Below are 27,254 nucleotides of genomic sequence, written 5' to 3'. Positions count from 1 at the left end.
TACAAAAAAAAAAAAAGACATGTACACCAAACTGCTCATGATCAAAGCTTGGTCATTATTTAGACAAGTGATATTAGTAATACTAGGAATACTGAAACATCAATCTTAAAAGATAGCAACTTCACAGAATAGATGTAAAGCAATTTAATTGTTAAACAATTTAATGTGACGAGAGCTTTACAAAAGAAAACAGCAGCCCCAAATACCTTGTGCGGAAAAAAGTGAACATCAAGTGTATCAAACATGTGTATGTCAACAGTTCCTCAAAATTAACATGACCTTTACATGTTGTTAGGGCTTACAAAATATTGTTCATGGTACTTAAACAAACAAAAAAACCCCAGCTGTTTTCCCAACAGTTTAATAGATACAAGAAACTCAGGTCTGTAGAATTTAGCATAACACAGAGAATGCATGTATACATCCTGTTGAGTTGTGAACAGTTTCCAGTTCAGCATAGAAAAACTGATCTGACACAGCACTTAGCCTGATGTGAGAACAGGCACATAGAACAACACATAGAAAAGACTTCCAGACTCTCAAGAGAATTCAAAAGGTTTCTGCAAGATGGAGATTTATTGCCCATTTACAGAGAACAAATGGCAATTACAAGACAAATAAAATAATTAAACATACAAGCTCTTGAATTGTACAAAGATACTAATTTCTCATGGTTGATAAGCATCGTTAAAAACAGTGCTGGCTTAAGAGACCTTTGCAAAGATGCAGTGTAATCCCCTGCAGTTACAAGGGGACATGACTGAACAGGTAAGACACAGATTCACCATTGTGTGTTCTTCGAATTGCCTCTGCCAGGATCATGGAAATGTCAATAAACTGAAAGAAAAATTAAGAAAACTTTGATGGCATGCCAGGAGTGATAAACTATGCGGTTTACAAACATATAAACAAACCTTCCATCTACCTTTGTAGTTTTTATTTCTAGAAAGTAATATAACATTAAAGCTTAGGCATTGAACATATACATAAAAACTGCAATAATACCAAGTAAGAACTCAAAAAATTGAGTAAGAAAACACTGATTAGGATCACTGAACAGTCTTATTGTTGAATACTTCTGACAAAAGGCATGTTGTCAAAAAGCCCCACTATTCTTGCCATCAGATGGCAGTGTCTGCTTGACATAAATACAGTTTCAAGGAAGTACACCTTTTTAAGTGCTTGCCTTGTTTCAATAAATACCAAATGTTAAGCTTTTAAAAAAATCCAATAATGCATTCAAAACCTCAATCTTTTATGCTTTCCTCCACTGTGCACTAAGGAAAATGTCCAAATGGGACACATGACTTTCCGGAACAATTCCATTTGTGTTTTTAAAAAAAAAAATAATAATTTAAGTTGTCTAAGACTTCTGTGGCCTCCTCAACAGAATAATGAAGTTACTACATGCAAGTATTGTACGATTAATATTGATTAAAAAAAGAAAAAAAAAACAGTCAATTTTACATTTGTCTTTCACAATCAAGCTTACACAAGTTGTGGCAAATACCAAATATTTTTAAATGCTCTATTATATTACCTGAATCCCCTCAAAACAGTTCTTTAGTATGTTTTAGCAAAACATTTTGCAAACAATGTATTTAAGAATATTAATTTTGTCTCAAGGCACAATTCTAGCACCAGTGAGCAGTCAAATACAGAGTCTAAAGAAATGACATAAGAACACCACTGTACCTGTATTTTTGGGCAGTGTTTCATTTTCTCCTCTTGGGGGATTGTGTTAGTTACCACAACAGCCTCAAATGATGCATTATTAATCCGAGAGAGGGCAGGACCAGAAAATATGCCATGAGTCAGAATGGCATAAACTTTAGTAGCTCCAGCAGACATTAACCTGTAGAACACCCAAAAATGGCAAGCTGTGAGACATGTTTACATATATGGTTATGGATGAAGTTGGATACAAGTCTCTAAAATACATTTTACTTACAAAGTCCTACATATAAAATATCTACTAAATAATTCAGATTTTTGAATAACCTGAAAAAGTTTGAATAGTCTCAGAAAAATGCCCAACAAAAATTATAATTAAATGTTAAAGTTCTTATTTGCAGCAGGGATAGTGATCTGTAACACTGCACTTTTGTGACTATACCAGCACCACATAAAAATGAACTCCAGTATAAGCTTTCTATCTTAACCAGGAAAAAATAAGTAGGTTGGATGGCAGCATTCACAACTCTATCGTGCCTCCATTATTGTCCACCTTTACTTTCATTTGCAATTCAAACAGTTCTGCTTGGAAGGAGTTTCTAAGGAAGAAGAAATGTTAATGATTAAAAGCCTAGCTTTCTGCAAGGTTGTGGGAAGACGTGCTGCTGATCCAAGCACACAGTGAAGTGATGCATGAAGAGGAAAAAAAGTATAAATCAAAGAACTAGGACACCTTGTGAATGAGTAAAAATACCCTAATTTAGTTTCTAATGGCCTCAATGCCTCCAGATGCTCAGCTATGATGTACCTGCTTCTCTAGCCTTAGAAACAGAGGCTCTGAGGAATGGCATTTTATGAGATCATCCCAAAGGCACAGGAAAAAGCATAAGACAGGGGGAAAAAAAAGGCAAAACCACAGAAACATCATCTCATCTTTAATGACTTAACAGAATTACAGTTTTCTGGTCATTTTCTGCACTACATTTAGTACCCACAGCCTACAAGGAGTACCCATTACAACAGGGTGAGTGTGTACCAAGTGTGAGTACTTGAGTTTGCACTTCAGCAAGTTCATCTGTTCTATCTGAAAATACATTTCTTAGTTCATCTGCTTGATATGCATCTAGGTGCTGAGACAAAAAGAGTTCTAGGGAGTATTTTGGTGCACAAGTCAAATTGTACACAAAGTACATCCCACCTGGATTTGACATTAGTGAAAAGCACTAGTTCATGCCAAAAACATGACACAAGGTAGCATCACTGACACTAAAGCATCTTTCTTTGTGAACACTGCAGATACAGGGAAGGTGATTGACAGTTTTGGAATTTGGTCTCTAGACATGTACTGAAGGTAAATATAGAGTGCTTCTTCCAAAACAGGAAAGAAAGATAGGTTTTTGACATTAATTAACTTCCTCTATGCACAAGAGTATTAAAAAATGTTGGTTAGGCAATTTGTGATTTTGATCTGCAAAGGGCACAGCCTAGAAGAATACTTTGAGGTGTCATATAGATTAGAATGCAGATAGCAAACAACTACACAACATCTCTGCAAAATTTCATCAATTCCCATGAAGATTAGAAACAAGACTATATGAATCCTTCCATGAGTTTTTGGCATCCTTCATACAGGTGCAAACAGCAAGTCTGCAACTAAAGACTGTAAACTCATGGGATTCTCTTTACTTCAAACCACATGAACAATGTCTAGCCCACTTGTTGCTTTCATACTGCTTCCCCCAGTATTCCCCTGTGGAAATTTGCATCTCATAGCTTGTGGACAGGTATACTTTTCACTGGGGAAAAAACTGGTTGGATAGCTGGGCCCAGAAAGTGGGAATGGAGTTATATCCAGCTGGCAGTCAGTCACCAGTGGGGTTCCCCTAAGGCCAAATCCATTTGACATCTTTATCAGGGATCTGGATCAGCGGATTGAGTGAAGCCTCAGTTAAGTTTGCAGGTAACACCAAGCTGTGTGGTGGTGTGGATCTGACTGAGGGCAGGAAGGCTCTGCAGAGGGATCTGGACAGGCTGGATCAATGGCCTGAGGTCTTTTGTAGGAGGTTCAATAAGGCCAGGTGCTAGGTCCCACACAACAACCCCATGCAGTGCTACAGGCTTGGGGAGGAGTGGCTGAAAAGCTGCCTAGGGGGAAAGGACCTGGGGGTGCTGGTTGTGAACCAGATGAACATGAGCCAGCCCTACTACTGACCTGAAAAGAACCTGCATAAAGGCACCAGGAAACCCATAAATAATCCTTTCTACTTAGCACTGCCAGAGCCTTAGTTAGGATAGTGGGTCTACATTCAAAAGCTCCACTTCAAGAAGCAGAACAGCTGGAAGGAATCCAGAAGGCATCACAGCTGAACAGAAGCCTACAAACCTTGTGGAAAAGACTGAACTAACTCAAGTTACTCTAGTCTAGAGGGAAACAAGAACTCTTCAACCAACTTTGACAGAAGACAGGAAAACTTCCGCTCACCTCCCCAGATGAAAAGGACAAGTAGCTTTATATTGAAGACGTACAGTGAAGAGTAATACTACATTTGCATTGGACACTGGCAAAAATACAGTGTTAAGTCCAGTAAAGTTTTGAGAAAGATTGCCTAAGGAGAGTGGAAAGGTTCCATGATGAGGTTCAAGGAGGGAATGATTTTTGAGCAGTTGTTTCTGCCCTGGAAATGTAAAGTGCACTAGATGGCCCAAGTCCTTTTCAAGTTATATGATATTTTATTTATTCTGTGTTCTTCCTAGGTACAAATCATATATTTCTTTAAATATTGTCTCAATTTCAAGTTCTAAAGAAGGACACAGCTGAATCACAGAACTGGGACCTACTGACACAAGGTCAGAGTGACTTCACACTACAGAGGTCAGGGTGGGTTATAGGCTTTGAAGACAATTGTATTTATCAGCTGTGCAGTGAGAGAGTGGCCCAGATCATAATAATACTTACTTGTCTGCTGCATGACATATTGTGCCACATGTGTCAGCCATATCATCAACAAGAATTGCTACTCTGTCTTTCACATCACCAACCAAGACCATTCTGTCCACTTCATTTGCCTTCTTTCTTTCCTTATGAATGAGAGCAAATTCCACATTCAGTCTGTCAGCAATTGAAGTAACCCTAAGTTACAGGAAGAAATACAGCATATTTAGAGAACTATTTAAAAAGAAAAAAACAATCTAGAGATGTATTTGTCACTAAACACAGTTTTTGTCTTCTGGCAAATTACCACAGTGAAAATTTTGCAAGGAATGAGACAAGTAGAAACAATCTTAATTCACTGCTAATATATACAACCAGAGTGTCTTAAACTATACCCCAAAAATTGAGTTTTTAATTGAGTTGATTTTGGTTTTCTGTCATTAAGTGGCTGGCTTTGAAAACATTTCTGCTATTCACAGGCTCTTATTAAGCTGCTGCAATACTAGTCACACTAGGTAATTCAAAGTAGGGGGAAGTTAATTCTAAGCCTACGGGAATGTGCACTTTAACATTCTAACTGAAAAATACCATTGCAGGATTTAAAACCAAGCCAAAGGGAAAAAAACCAAGTTAATAGTGATTAATAATTCTTTCCACAGTACTTGACTAGTAATCAAGTAGCTTATTCCATTAATAATTCCCTTAGCATACATCTGCTTGACAAAGATCTTTTAAAACTCTTCAGGGTGACCTCTGGTGGCCAAACTCCCAATAATAAACTTCACTAGTTACAGCCTTCTGATTGCTTTTTTCCAGTTTGTTTAAAATAATAAAGTTCTTAGGTATAAAGAGACAGGAATAAACAATTCCATGGTTTTTTTCTAAATGCTGATGCAACCTTGTAGCTTGCCTTTTTAGACTACATTATGTAGAATGTTGTTTACAAGGTTAGTAGCATGCATGGTTCATAGAGAAAACAGTTTTGTTTCTTTACCACTTAAATAAGGAACTTTCAGTCACTGCATTTCAACAAATGGACGATAAATAAAAATCCACAAATTTTGGCATTTTTTATGAACAGTGTAATTTCCTAGCAAGTCTCAATATCTCAGAGGCATTAAGATAGCAATAGAATTTCCATGCCTTATTTCAATTGCAACATCTAATAAGCTGCAGAAAAAAAACAAGCAAGTGGTGAGAAACAAGAGAGAATTCAAGTATTTTAAATGAGTTCAAGAAAATTGATTGATTTTAAATTAATATTTACAGATTTAAATTATAAGATAACTCATGTTCAATTTTCATATTCGATTAATTTTTTATTAAGTTTTATTTTAAAATTCTACATATTTTAAATGGAAAGGTCAAACAATTTTCTTTACATTTCATTACTGGAGGTGAAGGAGAATCTATGAATTCATTGAAGCCAAATCTACCTCTGGTTCACCAGAAGCTTGTTGGCTGCATTACAACAGAAAGATACTAAAGATAGACTGTACTATCTATATTAAATACAATAAGAGTGATCTTCGAAAAATAAAATTTTATGATTAATTTGATAATGCACAAATATTTGGTAGGGGAAGAAATGCTGTCTTCTGACTTGAATTCTAAGCAAAGATTGCATTTTGTTTAAAAAACAAAACCAACATAAAAACCAAATGCAAAAATAACAGTATCCTCATAGAAACAAACGAAGAAATTTAACTGAGTGATCTTTTAGAATGCTTTCTGTGTTCTTCACATCCTTAATTTGATTAATCTAAAAAGAAGCAACTAGGAGTTCTCAGTTTTTTGCCCCCTATAAAAATCATTACAACATGAATGCTCACAATAGACTGAAGGACTTCAATTAAAATCAAATTATGACAGTCTTTCACACTTTTCCCCATACTCCATTTCAGACATTTAAATTATGGGCTATGGGTTTACAGGAGCCTAACTTCATTTGTCTTTTTTCCCTCTGCAGCAGTAGCATGAGCAATAAAACCTGACAATAAGCATTTTGCCTCAGTGGCATGCTTTATGACCTCACCAGCCAGTCTGCTTCTGAGATTTGGCATTGGTTTATGCCCAATCAATACCAAATAAAACAGTCTGCTAAATGAGTAACATATGCTGTGAATGAAAAAAGCCTCCAATGAACTAAGTTTTCTACTTTTACCCTTCTCCGCTTAAACTTTCATTCCCATTTTCTAGTATTTGTAGCGCAAAACTTAGGGTCAGCAGGTTTACATCTAGAATGCAATAATGTAAAGAAAAAAAGAAATATGAGTCAAGCAAGCTCTTACCTAAATGCCAGCAGGTACAGTGGGAATAGGCCATATGCTTTGACAGAGAAGGGAAGCTTAGGCAATTCCAGAGCGAAGCAGAAGAGGTGCAGCAACTTGACTAAAGAAGCAAGCAGCAGGAAAAATCTCTTCCCTCTGGTGGAGGGATTCAGCTAATGAGGCCATATCCAGGGAGAGAGAAAAATATCTTCTTTAGAGTATAGAAAGCTCCAGAATGTTTTCAAGCATGAACAGCATTGGAAGAACTAGTCGTTCTGTTTTTACAATGCACCTGGATTCATCAGTGATGCACCCTGTATCTTGCAAAATTCATAGAGGAATATAGAAGACCACACAAACTAGATCATAAACCACAAACTGTATGTAAATCTAATCGGTTTAGGTTTGTAGAGTACCTTTTTGCACCACCTGCATCAGGTGAGACTATGATACAGTTTCTCCACTCAGGAATGTTCTCTTTAATCCACTGCAGGACTGCAGGTTCTGCATACAGGTTATCTACTGGAATGTCAAAGAAACCCTGGTCCAAAAGAGAAAAAGTTTCATGAATATGTGTTTCTATCTTCAGAACAAAGACAAGGCAAAGAATCAAGCCTTTGCCTTTCAAGAATGGTAGAACTTAAATAGTATTTTACACTGGTCTAATTCTGCTTTGGATACTACTGTCAAATGCTGCTGAAGTCAAGTAAATGTTAAGGTCTTCAAAAATATCACCCAGAGTAGTGAAAAAGAAAACAGATGTTCTCAATTGATATAAAAATCAGAAAAGATTATTACCTTCAGGCACTCAAGTAAATTCATGTTAGTGAAAAGCTCTCAAAAAATCCAGTGAATAATACTCAACTTCCATAAATTTTAACTGCTTGACATTAACAGCAGTATTTCAACATGGAGAGGATTCAAACTAAAATGGAATCTTTGTACAAGTTGTAAAAACAAGAAATCTGGTTTAGACCTTTTTATTTATGTGACAGCCATCTAGCATAATAAGAAATTCTGATTAAATAGAGTGCCAGAAGTGAAAGATAGGTTGTTTCTATAAAAAATTTCTCTTAAAACAAGGTACACATGAGAATGACAAATTATGTCTGCTCTGTGTCTGAGGCAAAGGTTTTGTGATTTGCTGGATTCAGCAGTAAGCCAGATAAGGGTTGCCAGGTTCCATCTCCACTTAGTTTAAGAAAATATTACACCCTTGGCTGTAACAACAAAACTCTACCTAGGGCAACACTGTAATCTCTGACAAGGCTAAGATTAAGAGAATTTGCCCCAAGCCAGGATATTTTATGTTCTGGAAGATCTTACATTAGACTTGGCAAATTCTACTGAAGACTCCAATGCACAAATATTTGAAGGAACTGCAAAATCACCCCATAAAATCGAGATTGGTCTCTCCCTAAAAAGGAATTTAATTAGAAACCGGTAGTAAGACTTTCTCTGAAACCTCACAGTTCTGTACATAGCCTTTCCAAATAATGACCAAAACCCCAGAGAATTCCCATCAGCTTGTCACATTAATTCAGTAGATCTTCTAAGCACAACAGCAGGTTAGAACCAACAGTTACCTGGATCTGAGAAGCGTGCAAGTCCATGGTGATGATGTGGTCAGCCCCTGCAACCGACAGCATGTTGGCAACAAGTTTTGCAGAGATTGGTGCACGGCTCTGAGGAATAAAGCACAAATGTTTACATTTTAAAAATATATTTCGACTAGATGCAAGGAATTAGAAGATTAGTTATTTTTTTCCTTTAGAGTATTTGGAATCTAGGTATGAAAAACTTCAGAACTTTAGCCAAACCAGCCTGTCAATCTTTTTAAGAGGGTTTTGTTTTGAAATTCAGTAAAGCATTTAGGACTACCTAAATCAGTTTGCACAGTCTGCTTAATAATGCTTTGTATTAAAGAGATAAAATTTGGGATATAGTTTTCCAATTCTTCTACTTAGTTTTCAGCTAACTTTTTCATAGCAGAAAGACAATCTTTATTTCTCTAAGCCTCTACTCTCCATAAACACACAATTCTATCTTGTTCTAAAAAACATTGCAAAACCCAAAGATCAAAGGCAAAATGAACCCAACTTTTGAGAACACTGCTTTAAAACAATGTTAGTATCAAGCATTTCTTCATAACACAGTAAAGTTTTAGCAGATCCTTGTTTGCAGGGGTCTTTTACACTGACTTTTTTTTTTAAATTTATGTTTAATTCCTGAACGCAATTAGGAGTCTAGAACTCCCAAAAGGGACAGAGGAGTATGAAGAAATCTGAAGCAGAAAGAATGAAAGAAGAATAAATATTAGAAAAGTTAATGCCAATGTCAAGAGGTCTTTTAAAGCATCAAGGATGCAGAATAAACAAGTAAGAAAAAAAAGGAAACTATGACTGGAGGATACCCCACTTTTTTTTTTCTAGCTACTCCAAGGTTTTTTTTCATTTTTTTAAGCCCTGTGAAAACCTATGTTTTCCTAGACAGTTTTCTCTGTCTTATTATTGTCTAAACAATAACTCTGAACAAACACTAAACAAAACCACCTACTTTCTTTTGCTAATCTTTAAATAAGGCTAACAGCTAGCAATAACAATAGCATGCAGGCAGAACTGCAAGTAGTTTCCACCTCAATATCAGACTGTTTTCTGCTGGCACAGTATTCTCTCCTGCTACATCTCTTTATCAAACAGCCTCATTTCACCTCCTAGGAACCTCCTCTCCTTCCAGCCCATACACACAATTACAGGGTACCTCTGCTTTCTTTCCATTGATGCTCAAGGACATAAGTGACAATGAGCTGAATCACTGACAATTTAGCCTGGATGCTTTTCCATCTGTGTCCTATCAGAAAGCCAGCATTTTCATCAAAACTGTTCCTAGTTTAGGTGGACACTGGGCATTTCTGTTTTAACCTGCAGATTGACAGCACACTTCCAGAATAGAAACTGAGATACTCTAGTCTTGTTTTATGGCCAGATCAAGCTCATCACCATCATTACCGAAATTCTTCATTTTGAAAACCATCCCTTTTGGGTCTTGTGTTTCACAGAACATCACCACCATTTTGTCTGTGCAAGAGAGAGCGAGCAGATGCAACAGCCAGCATTCCCTAGATCTCTACAATTCAAATACACATCACTCCCAGAAGAGTTTATCATTATTAGTGCTTCAGCACAGTTGATTTTCCATTTACAGAGGACAACGCTGCTCTTCAGTTCTGTAAGTTGTCCAAACTCTTCTGGATATTTCCATTATTAGTAGCAAATTTTTGCTCATGCCATTTGAATTCCTAGTCACTTCAGCTCATTTTAGCATCTTTTTTAAGTTGGACTACAAAATATTCTCAAATCTCTGTTAACAGCTAACAAAAGAAAAATTTGTTACCTGTTCTTTTCATTCTATTCTCTTACCTGCTCTCTGCAAAGATCTAGTTTAATGTCTCCACTAAGCTGGACTAACAGGTAAAGCTGAAATGAGAGTTTTGCTCTCCTGATTGTACTATCCTGTCCTTCCAGGTTAGACACTTCCCTTGAGCTGTATACTAGGACTTGTCTGAACCAACAGCCAGGTGAGTCAGCTCAAACAGAAGAGAAAGGAAAAGAAAACGGTAAACCAGACCAGTCCCACTGGTAAAAACAAGTACAGTAATTTCACAATTATAAGGCGCACCAGATTCTAAGGCACACCTCACCTCCATGAGTCAGCAAATTTCCAAATGTTGTCCATATATAAGGCACACCGGACTATAAAGCGCATTTTTTTTTTCTGCAGCAAGGATCCATGTGCAACAAAGTAATGAATTAGTAACAATTGCGCCAGCCGTGCTGTCTTGGATTACAATACAGGATGTGATCAAAGTATCTATTCTATCACCATCTGTTGTGACCAGGTGGGGCAGTGATCTTTATCTCTGTGGGAGATATTCTGCTAATGGGTCATCCATTGGAAACAGGCGGGGCATTGTTCTTTATCTTTGCACCCCCCATCCTTCCTCCAGGGAGTTATCTTCTGCTAATGGCCCACTGAGTCCCACTGTGTGACTGATAAAATTACTTTATCCCATTGAGAGTTGCTCCAGATAGAGGGGAGAGCCCAGCCTTTCCTACCTAGATAAAAACCTGAAATTCTGGGACACCAAGTCATCCTCTTTTCCCTGGACTCCAGAGGAAAACCGGACTTTTTTTCCATATCATTGGCAGACCTTCGGAGGGAGGTTGCACCCTTCTACAAGATCACTGCTTCAACTGAACCACATCTGTCACTGCAGGAGGACTGTAGCCACTATTTAATGGGACTGCTACCAACACCCTGACTGACGGGTGTCACCCTGACAGGGTGTCAAGTTGTGCTCTGACTTTGTGTCTTAGTTTGGAGGACAGGTGTCTGCTAAGAAAGGCAGGAGCCTCTCTTTGAAATGGAGAATTTAAACCCCCTCCCTCCAAATGATCACAATTTTGAAATTAAGGGGCTCTCAGGTCAAGATATGGGAATTAGGAATAACAGTTCTTTTCTAGGGAAATTAAAACAGAAATACAGTACTACAAAGAAACAAACTCCAAACCCTGACAAAGTCAGAGTACAACCTGACACCCCGTCAGGCAGGGTGTTGGTAGCAGTCCCATTAAATGGTGGCTGCATCCTCCTGCAGTGACAGATGTGGTTCAGTTGAAGCAGTGGCCTTGTAGAAGGTGCAGCTTCCTTCCAGAGGTCTAGTGGTGATGTGGAGAAATCTCGGTTTTTTTCCTAGAGTCCAGTAGAGAAAGGGCTACTTGGTTTTCTAGAATTTCAGTTTTTTATCTAGGTAGGAAAAGCTGGGCTCTCCCCCCTGGCTGGAGCAACTCTCAATGGGATAAAGTAATTTTATCAGTCACACAGTGGGGCTCAATGGGCCATTAGCAGAAAATGACTCCCTGGAGGAAGGATGGGGGGTGCAAAGATAAAGAACAATGCCCCGCCTGTTTTCAATGGATGGCCCATTAGCAGAATATCTCCCAAAGAGATAAAGATCACTGCCCCACCTGGTCACAACAGATGGTGATAGAATAGATACTTTGATCACATCCTGTATTGTAACCCAAGACACTTTGTCAGTGTTTGGGTTTTTTTTTCCTTGCAGTACTGTATTTCTATCTTAATTTTCCTATTAAAGAACTGCTATTCATAATTCCCATATCTTTGCCTGAGAGCCCCTTAATTTCAAAATTATAATAATTTGGAGGAAGGGCATTTACATTCTCCATTTCAAAGAGAGGCTCCTGCCTTTCTTAGCAGACACCTGTCCTCCAAACCAGGACATGTGCCCAGCCCCACTGAGCCCCACGGGTCCATGCGGTTCGGCTCACAGCTCGCACTTCTGGGTTGGCAAATTTCCGAACTTCGTCCATATATATAAGGCGCTCTGGAGTATAAGGCACACTTCCAGGTTCAGACCAAAATTTTAGTCAAAAGGGTGCACCTTATAGTTGTGACATTACTGTAACTAGTTCTAGCTAGCAGCTAAAGGCAATTACATTATTTCAGAGCATGGTTTGGGCATTTCTACTCCATCCAGCACACCAAATTTTGTAAAATTTTTTTCATTTCTGTTCAATGTGGATACCATTCTGTCTGTCTCATGTATCAGTATCATGAGTATCACCATCACAAAAAGCCCCAAATAAAATACTTTCCTGTGCCCCATACTAATGCATACGTTACCAGTTGGTACTTCTTTCAGCTGCTGGCCTTTCAGGCTGCCTTCCCAGAAGGAAGAACTTGATGTTTTACCACTAGGTAACTTCTTTTAGCAGATATGCATACATCACAGACTGCCTACATGTTGGTGGACAGAGGGTCTTGGAAGGAAAGATAGTCAGACACCAGTACCTGTTTCTTAAGAATGGGCTAATAGGAGATTAAGACAAAAGAAGCTTGCAGCTGACAGTTCCCTTTACACAAAATTGTGCATTAAAAGAAAACCCTCATGACACATTTCAGCTTTGCTTGCTTGCATAGAAACTAAGTTTTGTACTACAACGTGATACAAATGAAAGATTATTATAAAATCAAAAAAGTACATTAATGGGAACCTCAGATAACCTGGCCTCATTATTCAGAAATCTGGATGACAAAGGTGGATGAGAACTCATGATTTTCCTTATAAAGTAGTTTGTAAGATTTGCTTCTGATGAGAGGGGTATGAACACAGATTCACAGTATCCATTGTTCAATTCTTTGATGTAATTTTAGATTATTTTCAGAATTAGTAGTGTGAAATGCAGCATTAGATTATGTACAGAAACTAAATGGTTAAAAAAAATCACTTGAATTACCAGTGGCAGGGGGAATCCATATAAACAACCTCACAAGAATAACTGTACAAGGGACACATAGCTGAAAGTAAAAGTTGTCCATCAAGATCAAAGCTCTGTTGCTTTTAAGCATCTTAGTAAATTGTCTTGCTCAATATTCATCACATGCACACTGAACGGAAAATAAAAAGGAAATCAAAGAAAGCCCAAAGATTTATAATTGGAACTTTCACTTCCAAGAAAGCCAGTTGTGGAGTGTATGGATACTGAATGTTCACTAATGCAAAACTCAAATTTATAATTAAAAAAAATGAGATATGCTTTGAAGCCTCAGAAATTGACAGCCATTATCTTGAATGTTGAAATAATTTTTAAACTAGAATCTAGGGGTTTTCTTATAGCAAATTATTCCAGAGTTACTGTCATGGCCTAGGTGAAACACAACTGAAATCAAGAAGTGAAACTGAAAATGTTCCTAGTTAAACATAATGTAACCCAGCAAGTTTCACCCTTTAAGGCCATATTAATGGAAATGCGTAGTGTTAGATTAAAAAAAAAATAAAATATACCTACCCAACGCTCCACGGATCCCTTCTACAAATCAAAAAAACAAAGTTACATGAGCTGTGGAACACCAATCTCACCTGTCACTGTACTTCTAACTTATCTCAAAGGCATCTCTGCAGCATCCTACATAAATGTGTCCTGCCCACAGCTTGGAAGGTTGGCATAATTAGAGGATGCCTAAGTGCAGTTATTGTCAAAGCACAGAAACATTTGAGCTATTTTTAAGTTTAGCTAGCTTGTGCATCAGAAATAGTCTGGTTTAGGGCAGCACTTGACTGAATCTAAATTAACATACTGACTTTTCTATAATTCTTGGTAAGCCTTTTCTTAAAAAAAATTCTGTTTCTCAATTTAAAGATAGTCCAAGTTTAGTACTAAAATTTTCAAAGTAGATTAGGCCCTTTCCTTATGTAAATATATGAAGAGCAGTTTAATTGTTCTCAGGAATCTTAACTGCACCAGAGCTATGACAAATACATGGTTATTTTAAGCAGCAAGGACTCAGTCCACTTCATAATGAATTAAAGTCAATAACTTAAATTCAAACTAGAAAACAACATCCATCTACTGAAGATGATACTGCTTCAGTTCACAGTCAAGCAAACTACAGCAACGTCTTTCACCACAGAAGAAAATCTGTGTACAATCATGGGAAGAAAATGGCTGGCACTTTACTGACACTTCAGGCAGCACACAAAGCTTGTGCACTCACGATGGGTCAAAGACCAAGAGATCTGATGCAAGCAGGAGGAAAGACGTCCATGTCAATAAACTGCCCAATGCTGACAGCTGTATTATAGCTTATTTTGCAACATGGAGGTCAACTACCAAGGTTAATTTCCAAAGACAGCAAACATTTTCTCAATTGCAAAATTGAGGGGAAAAAAAACTCCCACAAGCAATAACAACAACAAAAAATTTTGCCTACAATTATGGAACTCGGTGACACACAAAACAGTCTGGGGAAAAAAAAAACACCTCAAAATCTCTATTAATCAAAATCACTTTCCTAGGCTATTCATTTTCAGATGGCATTTCTGAAATACAAAATGCTTCTGGGTGGCATGCACTGTGCCACCATACCGGGAGGTTAAAATGTCTCTGGAAGTCTGCCACATGGAATGTGGGTACCCTCGACAAGACAATTTAGATGCATGGAAATTTTGGAATATACTCATACTTTTCCCACACCAAGAACTTAGAGGATGGTACTTCTCAGAATTTCTCAATATGAAGGGGGCAATCAATACATAGATGCTTTCCCTTCTTTTCAACAAAATGCTTACTGGAACCCTTTTTCAAGGTATCTTGAACTTTAGAGCTTTTGATATAAAGTATTGCACCCCTTCTGATCAAGGGAAAGCATCATCCACTACAAAACACAGCAAAAATGAAGTACCAAGAGACGTAGGCAAAGAATGGGGTCCTACTTTAAAAATTCTGAATTCCATTTTTGGAATTATAACAAGTAGACCTTCATAGTAGTAGAATGGTATTACAGAGCCTGCATTAAAGAATTAATACACCAAAAATAAAGTTTTAGTTTTGTTCTTAGATATCACAGGCTATTACATATTTTGTAATAACTGCTATTTTTTAGCTTCTCCATTTCTTAATTCCTGTTATGTTTTTTATCTAAAAGAATATAAACACTAATAGAAGGTTTGCAGAATGGTTTGCCTGATGCCCACCATGAAAGAGAGGAGGCAGTCCATTTAAAGGAAGAAGAGACATTTCAAAAAATAAAACCATTTCCAAAATTACAACCATTGCAATCCAATCTTTAAAGCCAAATTCACATTTCTAATTACTTCTTTTCGAGTGATCTTAGGTAAAAGTACCATTCATATAACCTATCAAAGGAAGGTTATAGTAGAGATAGAAAGTCTAGTTTTCCATTTTTTAAAATCTGTCCCTCTTCCCATAGAGGGTTTGTTACTGTGTTACCAACTTGGCTGAACTGATATATTTATCAGTCATGACAGATAAAATTCAGGAAAAGGGCAATAAAATCATTAGAGCATTTATGGGGTTCCCATACAATTTTTTGTGTTCATAAATCAAAATAATTATTACAGATATATTTCTTTTAATCTGTCTGGCAGCATAAAATAATGTTTTTATTAATTTTTGTTATGTACTATGGATTTTATCAGTTCCTTCCATTTTTCTCTGTTTAACCATATAGGATAAAACCTACCTACACAATTACAGCATTTTGAATTTAATTCCATGCAATTAAAATGCTTTAAAAGGTGTACTCTCTGTATTAATAAGGATTAAAAAGCACAAAAAACTTTGAAAAAGCAGGATAAACAATCCCATAAAATGTAGTTTGCTAGCAAAGTACTCTGCAAAAGACCACACACATAGAATATACCTACTTTAGCATGTCAATTATCAAAACACAAGCAAAAACTAATTTCTTGTCTCACTTCATTCACTTGTGGATAAAATAACTGAACATTTTACCATGAGAAAAGGATGGTGGGGGAAAAAAATCCAATCTTTCAAATCACTTAAATGTTTATGAAAGTTATTAATCTCCAAACATTTCAAGCGAGCAAGCTGAACAGAAGCCTTCCAAAATGATGCAATTCTTACCTACCTTGTCTTTCTTATCTTGCCTGGCATATGGAAAACATGGAATTACAGCAGTCACTCTGGAGGATGATGCAATCTTGCAAGCATTGATCATGATGAGTAGCTCCATTAAGTTGTCATTTATTTCTCCACAGCCACTCTGGATAATATACACATCTTCCCCTCTTACACTTTCACCAATCTCTACACTGAAAGAGCAGATGATAATTTCAACACTTAAATTACTGCAAATGCATTAGTTAAAAAAAAAAAAAAAGAGAAAAAATCCAGTTGTGTTTTAACAAACTGCCATAGGTTTTCTGTAAACTTCCTATTTAGAGCAGGATTATTTTTATAGAAATTTTGATTCAATATAAGCCAGGATGGTCTTCATCAGGTCAGCACCAACCAGCAGCTATAAAATCTACACCATGATGTTCAAGTAAAGAGTTTTGTCTTTTAAAAACACTAACAGAAAAACTAAGAAGGCTGCTAATCAACAGCTCACCATGGCTCAACTCTCATGTTGTGTCAATTGTTCCCTATTTGCTGACTGGGCTTACATGCTTTGGTTCCTTATGTGAGTATCTAGATTCAAGACAAATTCTGGGATCAATCACTGCTCACACTACAGAATTCAAAAATTAAATTCAGCTTAAAAACAAATACGAAAAATGAAACAAAATGGTTGAATGTGCATTCTCAATTCTAGATCCAAGCAAAAGACATCTACTGCTGAACCACACTAACACTTCACATCTGTTACTCCAAAAGTTACATATAACAGAAGACCTTAATTTTTCTGTAATGTGCAATGCACATGAAACATACAGACTTCCTAAATTAAGTGATCAGACCTTGCAAATCCATGCTCTACTATGTTAATCTCAGTCATTAAATGCTGGAATATATCAAACCCTTATTTAAAAGGTTGTATCTTTACCCAAGACACAAATAAGCAGACATTTCTGACTGGAAACCATCCAAATGACCCAGATGTGGGTAGAATAATTTTTCTAATGGGTCCTTCAATGCTGAGGCTCACTAGTGAAACACAGTCCTAACAAGTTTTGTTTATCAGCTCCCAGGGTGCTAAGACTCACGAGCTTTCCACAGAAAGGAATTTACTGCTTTTAAACATCTTAATGATAAGCACACATTTATCACCATCAAGATAGTTGAGTGCATGCTCTCAGCTCCCCTGTTTGAGTTCTCTGCTGTCCCAAACAAGCTATATAAAGATCCTGACTTAATTTTTCTCCTTAACTGAATACATTTTTTGCCTAAGAATCTGCTACTAGCAGCATTTCTTAAGGTCAAAAGAAAGCAAATCACCAAACTTCAGGTCTCTGGAAGGTGGTCAGAGGTGGTCAGGGAGAGTATCATCTGCAGATATGTCAGGAAACCTTTTGGATGCTTTCATCATTCCACAAAGACACAATTTATTAGTCACAAAATTATTACCTCCCTAAGTTTTTGATCAATGTAATAAGGTTGTTCAGAGAATATGTTTTGATTGAAATATTTTCTTAGTTTGTTTTCCTTTTTTGGAACTGGAAAAGTTTTGGTCAAGATAACATTCTTTCAGCAAGATGTATACATGTGATACGCAATTGGAAAAACTAGCCAGGCCAAAGTAGGAGCCCTCCTGAACACAAATCCAGCTCCACGGGAGGAGTCTACTCACCAGCTTACAGATGTGGTCTCAGTCATTATTACAGCTTTGTGGTTATTGTGACGCTTAAAAAAAAATCAAATTTCACCCTGACTCAGCAGTTACACAGACCTGCTTTATAATGAGTGTTGTCTCATACCACACTGCTGGACTATGCCCAAAGAAAAATTACTGTATTACTTAGGGAAAAAAAAATAGAATAGCTAATTTAACTGTTTAACATTACATACTAGGAAAAAAATTGGCTGAGTGACAAAAGTATATGATCTTAATGTTCACTATATACCGAAAGAACAATTGGGGTTGTTTTACCCTTTTTAAAAACTGTCACTTCTGTGCACATCACTAAAAAATAACATTTTTCACAAGGTCAGAGAATATATTTTCAGATAAGTATAGGTCTGGTTAATACCATGGACCTGAAATAATGATTCTTCCAGTCATTAATTGTATTTTTTTCTTATGGTCTTGGGCTACCAGTAAACATCTTGCAAACAACTTAGAAAACAAACATGCTACTTCTTTCTCTCTTGGTGCACTTGAAAAGTAAGTGTAGCTATGTTTTTAAGGTCAGAATGACATACTTGTTACACACAAATGTGAATAGTCACATTTCCAGCCAACAAAGGAGAGCTGAACAACAGATCAGTATCTCTTATTATCTACCTTCTCAAAGATTGGTATTGAGAGGTATTGTGTGGACTCAACCAACAGATACAGAGCTACCTATTTCACCTTCCCTGAGCCAGAGAGCAACAGATAACCACTCATTGTGTTGCAAGTGTTCCATCAGATACAGTCTGTGCTAACCACATTGGTGGGGGTTTGGTTTTTGTTTTTTTACTGGAGGGAGAGTGAGGAACTGGCAGTTTGGGGTTGTTTTGGTTTGGTTTTTTTGCCCCTGTCCCTTTTTTTTTTTTTTCCATATTCAGGCAACAAATATGAGACTATAAACTATAGAATCAGGTGTTGTATTGAATTTTATGATATTCAAAATATTAAAAATATTATTCAAAAACATTCAAAATTTTCAGAATTTGGATATTGTATTTGAAATAGCCATTAGACAACACTAAGCTAACTGCAGTCAAACTCTGTGACAATTATTAACGTTACTACTAAATTCCTCCATCTATATCATGACCTTATTAACTGTTTGTGAGGTTATTTAAACAATTTCACATAGGCAGGACACAGAGGAAGGACACAAAACCAAGCTTTTGCTTCAAGATTAAAGCTCTGTTTGTTTTATGCAATTTAATCAAATTCAGCTATTTGGTAACAGTTTAAATAAATTTCTGTTCAAGAAGAGTCAACAGAACCTGTACATTAAAAGCCCTGACACCACACAATTGTGTTTGAAATGGAAATGTACAAAAATCGATAGCCCACAAGAATAATTAACTCTGAACCAGCTGCATGGCCTCCAGAAGCACAAGGTTCCAATGGGAAAAATACACCTAAGACAGGACATGATGAATACCAAGTTTAGGTGTTGGTATCTGCCTTCAACTTTCAAAGGTGCATTTGAGAGTTCAATTTAATAAGTAGAAACTTGGACAGACTAATAGCCATGAAATAAGGACACAGCATAAAACCCACTTAGGTTACAAACATATTTCAATGGTTCAAGCATCCATTAAGCAAAAGTCAGAATCAGAACTAACAGTAGATTGAGATCCTTTTGAGCTAGATTTATGGTGCAGTCTCAAATGAATATAGTGATAGGAATTACAAATTTTTGCATCCTAACTAAAAACCAACGAGCTGTGGGAAAACAGGGGATAAAGTATATAGAGCCAGACTACAAAGGTAAATAATGCAAATACATAGCTAGGATGTTCAAATCCTACACTTGCAAGGGCTCTATGCATTTTTGTTAATAACTACAGCAGATTAAGTTTCTTGCCGTACCTATAAAAATTAAGACTTCTCAAGCAAATTTGATGCTAATAAAGTAGATGTGTACATCAGGCCTTTTCAATATCCAGAGAAGAGGTCAAAAACGAAGGTCTAGAGTCCTCATACAGTGCGCAAGTGAATCGATACCTCAAGAGTGATCAAACAAATCCACATGCTGAGTTTGCAATTCACTGAAACGCAGCCAATGGCAAGCACTGAGCAGCAGGGTGTGTTTGACCTCTTACCTTGGGGAGCACATTTCACAGAGTAAAGTCTTTCAATGCAAGTGTTTCAACTCACTGGGCAAATATTTCCACTGACATGATGTCACATAAAGTGGGTACCAGCAAAGCCCAAAGCAACAAAGAAACAATAAAAATGTCAGAGTTGGTTTTAAGTCTATAGGGAACCCGTACATCCTGGCACCCACAGTCTCCCTTCAATTCCAGGCTCTACCACTTTGATTAACAGCTCCAAGACAAACTCCCTACAATATCTCCATTAACAACTGCCCAGTTCTAATGCAGAGCACTGGTATGGTAAACACCAGAAGATAGGAAATATCTTGCTACCCTCCACTCTGGCACACAGCCTGCCACTGCTAGAGGAAAACACCTTTTCTTGAGCAAGTTCTCTGTTTAACAACATGCAGTCCAAAAACTACCCTCAAAATTTGGAAACAAATGTCTAACAAGCCTGAACATGTGCAAAAACTCTTCAAAGGTTGAGTAGCAAACTGTACTTAAGGACACCTTAGACACTGTCAGCCATTATTCACACATATCAGGGTTTTTTGGTTTTTTTGTGGGGGAATAAATGGTGTTGAGGTTTTTTGGTTTTGAGGTTGGTTTTTTTTTGGGGGGTTGGATTTTTAATTTTTAATGTTTAGCATCTACACAGAGATAAAAGTGCACAGTATATGGTTATGTCAAAAAAGTGGAAGTCTCAAACCAAAAGCTTTAAAGATCTGGGGCCTTTTCCAATTCAAAGAAATGAACAATGCAATAAGTGGCCATATTTTCTGCATCTTCAATCCCCTACACAAACAAAACACTGTTGTGGCTTTAACACATACAGTCACATACAGTGCTTTAACACATACAGTGCAGTCCAGAAACAATTTTTACCTGCTTCAACCAAGCTGGTAAAATCTGTTTCTCCACCCTCCTCTTGCTCATGACAGTGCAAGCGAGCTGGGAGAGAGGGGAAGAGCTGCCCCCACTGCGAGAGGCAGACCACAACCAGCCCAGCTGGGAAACACTTGCTTAGCAGCTGGGCAGTATGAACAACTTCACATCCCAGTGTGTCCCTAATCCCTACTGTCTTCAACTGTTCTAACACCAATTTGTGAGCTGTGCTTGCTCATTCCATCATTAGAAATCTGCAAACACCATAACCATCTACTCAGTGAGGGTGATACAGCTCATGGCTACATACCAGCTGAACCCAAAGGAACCAGATTACATGAGCTGCAGTGAGGTCATGTCTCATCTGAGACAACTGCAGTACAAGGATGCTGATGGGAAATAAGAAGGAAAACAGGTGACAAATTGTAAATCCCTAAGGTAATAGTTTCCATGTTTGCTCTTGATTTTTTTCAGTTATTTACTTCATGGAACAAACTGGTTTAATTTCCCCACTTAGTGTGAAATGCAGACTCAAATCCATCCTGGAATGAATTCTCCAGGGAAACATCAGCTACTTTTTCCTAAATTCCAAGATCAAATATCAGCCCACAATATCCAGTTTAATTTACTCGCCAGAAAATGGCTCTCATACCAACAGCACAGCTTTTCCCATGGAGCAGACAATGCCCCTTTGCAGTCATTCCACATTTCCTTCTGTAAAAGCTAAATGACATTCATTTTAATTTGATGTTTCTGAAACAGTCTAACTTCAGCAGCTGAATAAGCCTATGGGTGGGAACACTTCAAATTCACATGTGCCAGGCAAGACTTCAATTCCTTCCTCATGGATCAAGAAAATCTACAAGACTAATTTCAGCCAGTGAATCTGAGAGCAAGAAGCCAGGAACCTCACAGGAATAGGTGGTAGCACTTACATCTCTCACCAGGAAAAATGTGTGCAGAACAATGTCATCTATGAGTAGTTTCCCCATTTTGAGAACAAAAAGTATTTCAAGGACAGAGATAGAATAAATAGTCTTTAAAGAAGGAAGAATACCCTATTTTGTAGGAAAACAAAATAATTTGCAAAGTAATAAATTTAATCATATTTTTTCAATTGATTCACCAAAAGTGTCTGCACTGGAGTTCAATTGTGCAGCAACTCTAATTAAATGCCACCTCAGTGTATTTGAAGACAACTTTGCAAAAAGTTTCAGAGCGTTAATATCTGTATGCATCTGTTACACCTCAGTCCAACAGTTTCATGATGCTGAGGCTACAACAGCCATCCCTGTTTAAGAACTTCCATTCCTTTCTTCTTCCTCCAGCCTTAAAACTGCTGATGACAGTTGGTTTGTGGGGTTTGAAGAAGATAAAACTGACTAAGCCCCCACTGCAGCCCTTATGATTTTGCCAGATAAATAAGGTGGTGACACCCAAGTTCCTACCATGACACTGTGGCTGGCACTTAACTGACACAGGCTATGCATAATAAAAGTTATCATCCACAACCAGAGTTTGAGGAGCTCTGGTGCTGCGTTTGGTAGGGTTGCTTGACTTTAGTAGCCAGCTGAAGGAAAGCATTTCCATAGTTTAAAGGGAAGGAGGAAAAAAATGGAGCAGTGATTGAGTCTACTAGCAATTTCCTCCACCTTCTCAGCACAGACATCACATTTACCATCTACCCAACCTGAAATAATATTGATTGCCTAAATTAGAAGATGACTGTAATATTATTGCTAGATACACCAGTCTCTGTACAGAAAAATGAGAAGTCCTTCCCATTTTAAATGTTCTGGAGATGTAAACATACAGGCACTGGCTATTTAGCCACAGTGTTTGTCAGAGGTGGTCCTATCCCTGTCTAAACTCAGCATCAGTTTCTTAGACCCACTTACAGATGCTTGACTTGAAATATAATGCAAAATATTTAATAACTCTTCTCTCCACTCTATTCTGCAAGCCAGACTACAGTTCTCAAGAAAAAGGCTTCCAGGACCTTTTGCAAGTATTTAAGCCTGGGGCTGCACACATTTATCAATTTACACATCATTTATATTTAAGGGGAAGCAGCAAACAGCAAAACAGTTTTGAACAAAAGGTAAATCTTCTGTGCAACTTGCTAACTTAACAGATCTGACAAAGCAAGAGTTTAACCCTCAGGCCCAGGCTTATCTGTTTGCATGGGGGATTGCTGGAGTGCCACCAGAAGGTTTAAGGTTCTTTGAGCTTTTTAACTGTGAGGTTTTAGCATTCTGCAATACTGCAAGTGTATTTCATAATGCCAATACACTTGTTTATACATTTAAAAATGGAATAAAAACAAAGAAAAAAGTACTGGGCTGGAGTCACTATATCTAGGAAGAAGTCATTTTCTACTTATACATACAACTTAACAGTAAAGACAGACTGAAAATCCAGATGCCTCAGGAAATAGCTCCTCTGCATAAGTATCAATTTAACCTGTAGTTTAATTTCAAATACATTGTAAAGTAAACTTCTTACGACTATTGCTGTTTGGTTTTTTTTTTATTAAGAACATTAGTCTAGAAAACTGGAAAGTCAACATCTAGAAGGATGCTGGTGTAAGCTGCTAAGAATATTGGAAAAAACTACTTGAAATATTGTATAGTGGGTACAACTCTACTTGCTGAAGGGGAAACGGGAAATTCAAATTAGACTCTCAAAAGAAGGAAATTGTAAAACAAAACAAAAACCAAAATAAAACCCAAACACTTAAAGATTTAAAATATTAAGGCATTTTAGTTCAGGGGATGGAAGAATTAAAAGAGAATGTCAACCTTGCCATGTTGCAACAGAAGCAACCAGAAATGAGGTTTCTAATAAATACACTCTGCATATCTGTACTACATTGCTACTTGTCTCAAAAATAAACTGGCACTACTAGATTAGCTGAACCACTGAGTCACCTTCTTTTCAATGGTAGAGACAATATTCCATACCTGGAAAAATAGGTGTACTCTGAAGCCTTGAATTTAATTAACTCATAAAACAAATATGCAAATTGTGGAGATAAATTTCTACCTTGGATGAAATTGAAATCAGCTTAGTTCTGCTGTTTGCTATGTTTAAAGCACAGATTAAGACAAGTGTCTCCGGAGAACAAACATTAAAAAAAATTAGTCAAGTTAGCAAGAAAGTCATGCAACCAAATACACAAGTTAAGTTTTATCATGCAGAAAGGAGATCAAAGAGCAATAAAGTGAGTATGGAGCTGGAAAGAATTGAGAGAAGATTTAAGCTTTCATTTAATCAGGAATGAATAGAAGAGTTAGAGTGTGCAAACATTAGATTGCATAAACACCAATGGAAAAGGGTTTATAGTAATGCCAGTGAGCATAACTAGAACAAGAGCAACTGCACTGAGAATGCAAAAATGTAGACAGAAAAGAAGGACAAGCTTTGTGGGAGCAATTTTAGAACACATCATGTTAATCTTTCAAAGGAAGCAATGAAAACACGCTTTTTCAGGAGATTCAGAATAAGAACAGATAAAAATAAACATATAAGAGCTTCAGAGACCAGTCAGCTACTTACAGCAAGAACTAGTGTTTCAGAACTTGTGGCAGCCTAGACTCACATACCTATACAGAGAAGCAGCTGCAGTCTTACCAGCTCATGGGGTGAACAAGCCACCTCAATATAAATTCTTCATTAAAACTGAGCAAATTAAATATGTGGGTCAGAAAGCTAGAATGACAAGTAGTCAGGAAGTAAAGAGATATTGACAGAAAAAGCATTGGCAAATGCATTCTCAGACTCCAGGTGAACAAGCTGTCCTCATGGTTTCACACAGGATTTTTTGCACTGTTGTCAAAGTCACCTTCTGTGCTTGGTTGGCCAGGAACCTGGTGTGACTGCACTTTCAGGAGTAAGCCAAGGCTATCACAGCAACTTGTAGCACTCTCATGCACGACCATCAGTCTTGCACTGGGGAGTGCAGCCCTACAGAAGCTGTAATGGGCCCACCGCACACACCTGGCTGCTAATGCAAAATAAAGACCAGTCACAACAAATTCTGCAAGTGCAATTTGACCTAGACCCTTTTTAATCCAGCATCACCATCCTGGTCTTATACCTGCCTGTATGCAGACCTACTTATAAAACTGCATGTCACACTGCAGTTTATAAAACAAAGACTTATTTCTTTATTATCTTTAGGTAGTTAAGCTGATTAACTGCGTAGCTAATTATCTGCAAGCAGAGGGATGCACCTGAATCGCAGACGGGCTGCCCGCGCAAACACCACTGCCCCCGCAGCGGAGGGAGGATGCTCTTCACCCGGCCAGAGCCGTGCCAGCCCCGCTCCGGCCAAGGAGCGCTCCCGGACCGGGCCGCACCAGCCGGGACACCTCCGCTGCGGGGGCAAGCGGGGGGAACGAGGGCCGGGCACGACACACCGGACACACCGCGGCTGCACCTGCGCCGAGCCATCCGAACGCACCGAGCGGGACCCGCCGCCAGCCGCGGGTGACAGCGGGGCGGTGACACCGGAGCGGGACCCGCCGCCAGCCGCGGGGGTGTGTTCAGCGGCGTGTCAGTGGTGTGTTCAGCGATGTGTTCAGCGGCGTGTCAGTGGTGTGTTCAGCGGTGTGTCAGTGTGGTGCCCGCGGTGTGTCTGTGACGCCGGCGGGCAAGGGCCGGGACACGCACCTGGTCTCCTGGTTGCTGAACTTCTTGGTGACCACCTTGCCCAGCTCCAGCCCGAGCCGGTCCGCCACCCGCTGGGACAGGTCGTGGTGGGAGCTGCCGCTGAAGAGCACGATGTTCGGCATGGCGGGGGCGAGCGCGGGCGGGCAGGCGAGGCCGGGGCTGCGGGGAGCGCGGAGAGGGGCGCGGGGAGCGCGGAGCGCGGTGAAATAGCGCGGAGCGGGCCCGCCCCTGCCCCGCCGCCAGCCGCGGGACGGAGCGGGGCGGGGCGGGGCGAGCCGCGGGCACAGGTGTGGCCGGCTTCCCTCGCCTCCTCCGAGCCCGTGCCCGTGCCCAGCCCGCTGCGCTCCGTGCCCGGGCCGCCTCTGCAGCACGCTCGGCTGGGCCGCTCCCCCGCCGGACGGAGCAGAGCGGAGCTGTGCCCGCGCCTCCCTCCCGCACTCGGAGAGGGTCATCCTGCCTATGGGATATGTGGTTCAGGTGACACGGGCGCCGAAAAACCCGAATACACCGACAGCTAGGTTGATGTGGGGTTAGATAGGTATCTAACTAGTTTTACTTAGCAGAGCTGTCCTTAAATAACCCACGACCGATCCTATATAAACGCCACGCATTTTCCATTAGCATGGTTTTGTCGATTGTTGCTTAGAAATAGCGTCATGAGCAAAGAGCTGTCTGAAAACTAAGACAAAACAGCCTTAGCTTTCAGGTAGAGCTGTTTTAACTTGTATTATACAAATAAATGGATTGCAGTGGATAGATGACTTCAGAACCACCTGTTTTCATGCATTAAATGTTTTCTTCAGAGCAGGGTCTTGAACACATGATTATTTGTGTTCTCTCTGTAGGATAATTCATGACTAAATAAACTCCGTTGTTGCATAGTAAATTTTTCAACTGATCTTGAATTCCAGTAAGAAACTTCCTAAAAAGAAAAAAAATTCCAAACTAAATTGACTGTTTTAGTCATCCTGGGCAATAAATCAATAAATGTTTTGAGTTGGGGGTTATAGGTTGGGTTGCTATCATTCCCGTTCTTCTGTGGTCCAAATACTTGCACAAATTATAAACACTTCTTGCATCATTTTAGAGGGCATATAAATAAGGAGTTCATCTTACGGACAAGAATGGAAAAAATAAGTATTTTGACTATTCTGGTATTTGGTACATTGCCAATATCTCAGCATATGAAGACTGTTTTGTGGCCCACTCACCCACTTGCCCTCTTTGTATTTTCTTTTTACAAAATTATAAAGAAACGTGTTTAACTGTCAGCACTGTAGGCTCATAAAGCATCTCTAAGTCAAACTTGTGATTCTTCCAGTTCATACATCTTCTTCAAAGACTAATTTTGTAGGCTACATTTTATTCTGAGTTCCTTGCAATTCCAAATTTTGCCCACTGTCCTGATTTTGTTGTGATTTTTAGTACTGATTAGTCTAAAATCTTTCAACTCTGTGACAAGACATCACAGCTGCCATTAAGACTGCAGGTTTCAAATCTCTGAAAATTTGCCAATACGATCTCAGGTTTATCAGAATTAAAAACTTTGCT

The 27,254-nt window shown here is 38.5% G+C and overlaps 1 protein-coding gene across 5 annotated transcripts; it reads right to left on the bottom strand.

Moving 5' to 3' along the window:
- Window positions 1-557: 557 nt before the first annotated feature.
- Window positions 558-25,873, bottom strand: PRPS2 (phosphoribosyl pyrophosphate synthetase 2). Of its 5 annotated transcripts, XM_033053486.1 has the most exons (9): window positions 25,704-25,873; window positions 16,351-16,534; window positions 13,749-13,769; window positions 8,463-8,561; window positions 7,293-7,417; window positions 6,898-7,032; window positions 4,631-4,804; window positions 1,696-1,855; window positions 558-837 (listed from the first exon to the last, which is right to left on the bottom strand). In XM_033053486.1, exons 1-9 carry the CDS (start codon window positions 25,823-25,825, stop codon window positions 745-747), a joined length of 1,113 nt encoding a protein of 370 aa, XP_032909377.1. In that variant the 5' UTR covers window positions 25,826-25,873; the 3' UTR covers window positions 558-744. The 5 variants fall into 5 exon arrangements, with proteins under 5 accessions (XP_032909377.1, XP_032909380.1, XP_032909379.1 ...); XM_033053489.1 differs by lacking the exon at window positions 6,898-7,032; XM_033053488.1 differs by lacking the exon at window positions 7,293-7,417 and having other exon boundaries at window positions 6,898-7,049.
- Between the last annotated feature and the right edge of the window lie 1,381 nt (window positions 25,874-27,254).

Source organism: Catharus ustulatus, chromosome 2 (genome assembly GCF_009819885.2).
Source record: "Catharus ustulatus isolate bCatUst1 chromosome 2, bCatUst1.pri.v2, whole genome shotgun sequence".
Lineage (NCBI taxonomy): Eukaryota > Metazoa > Chordata > Aves > Passeriformes > Turdidae > Catharus > Catharus ustulatus.
This window is presented reverse-complemented; position numbering and strand designations above follow the sequence as displayed.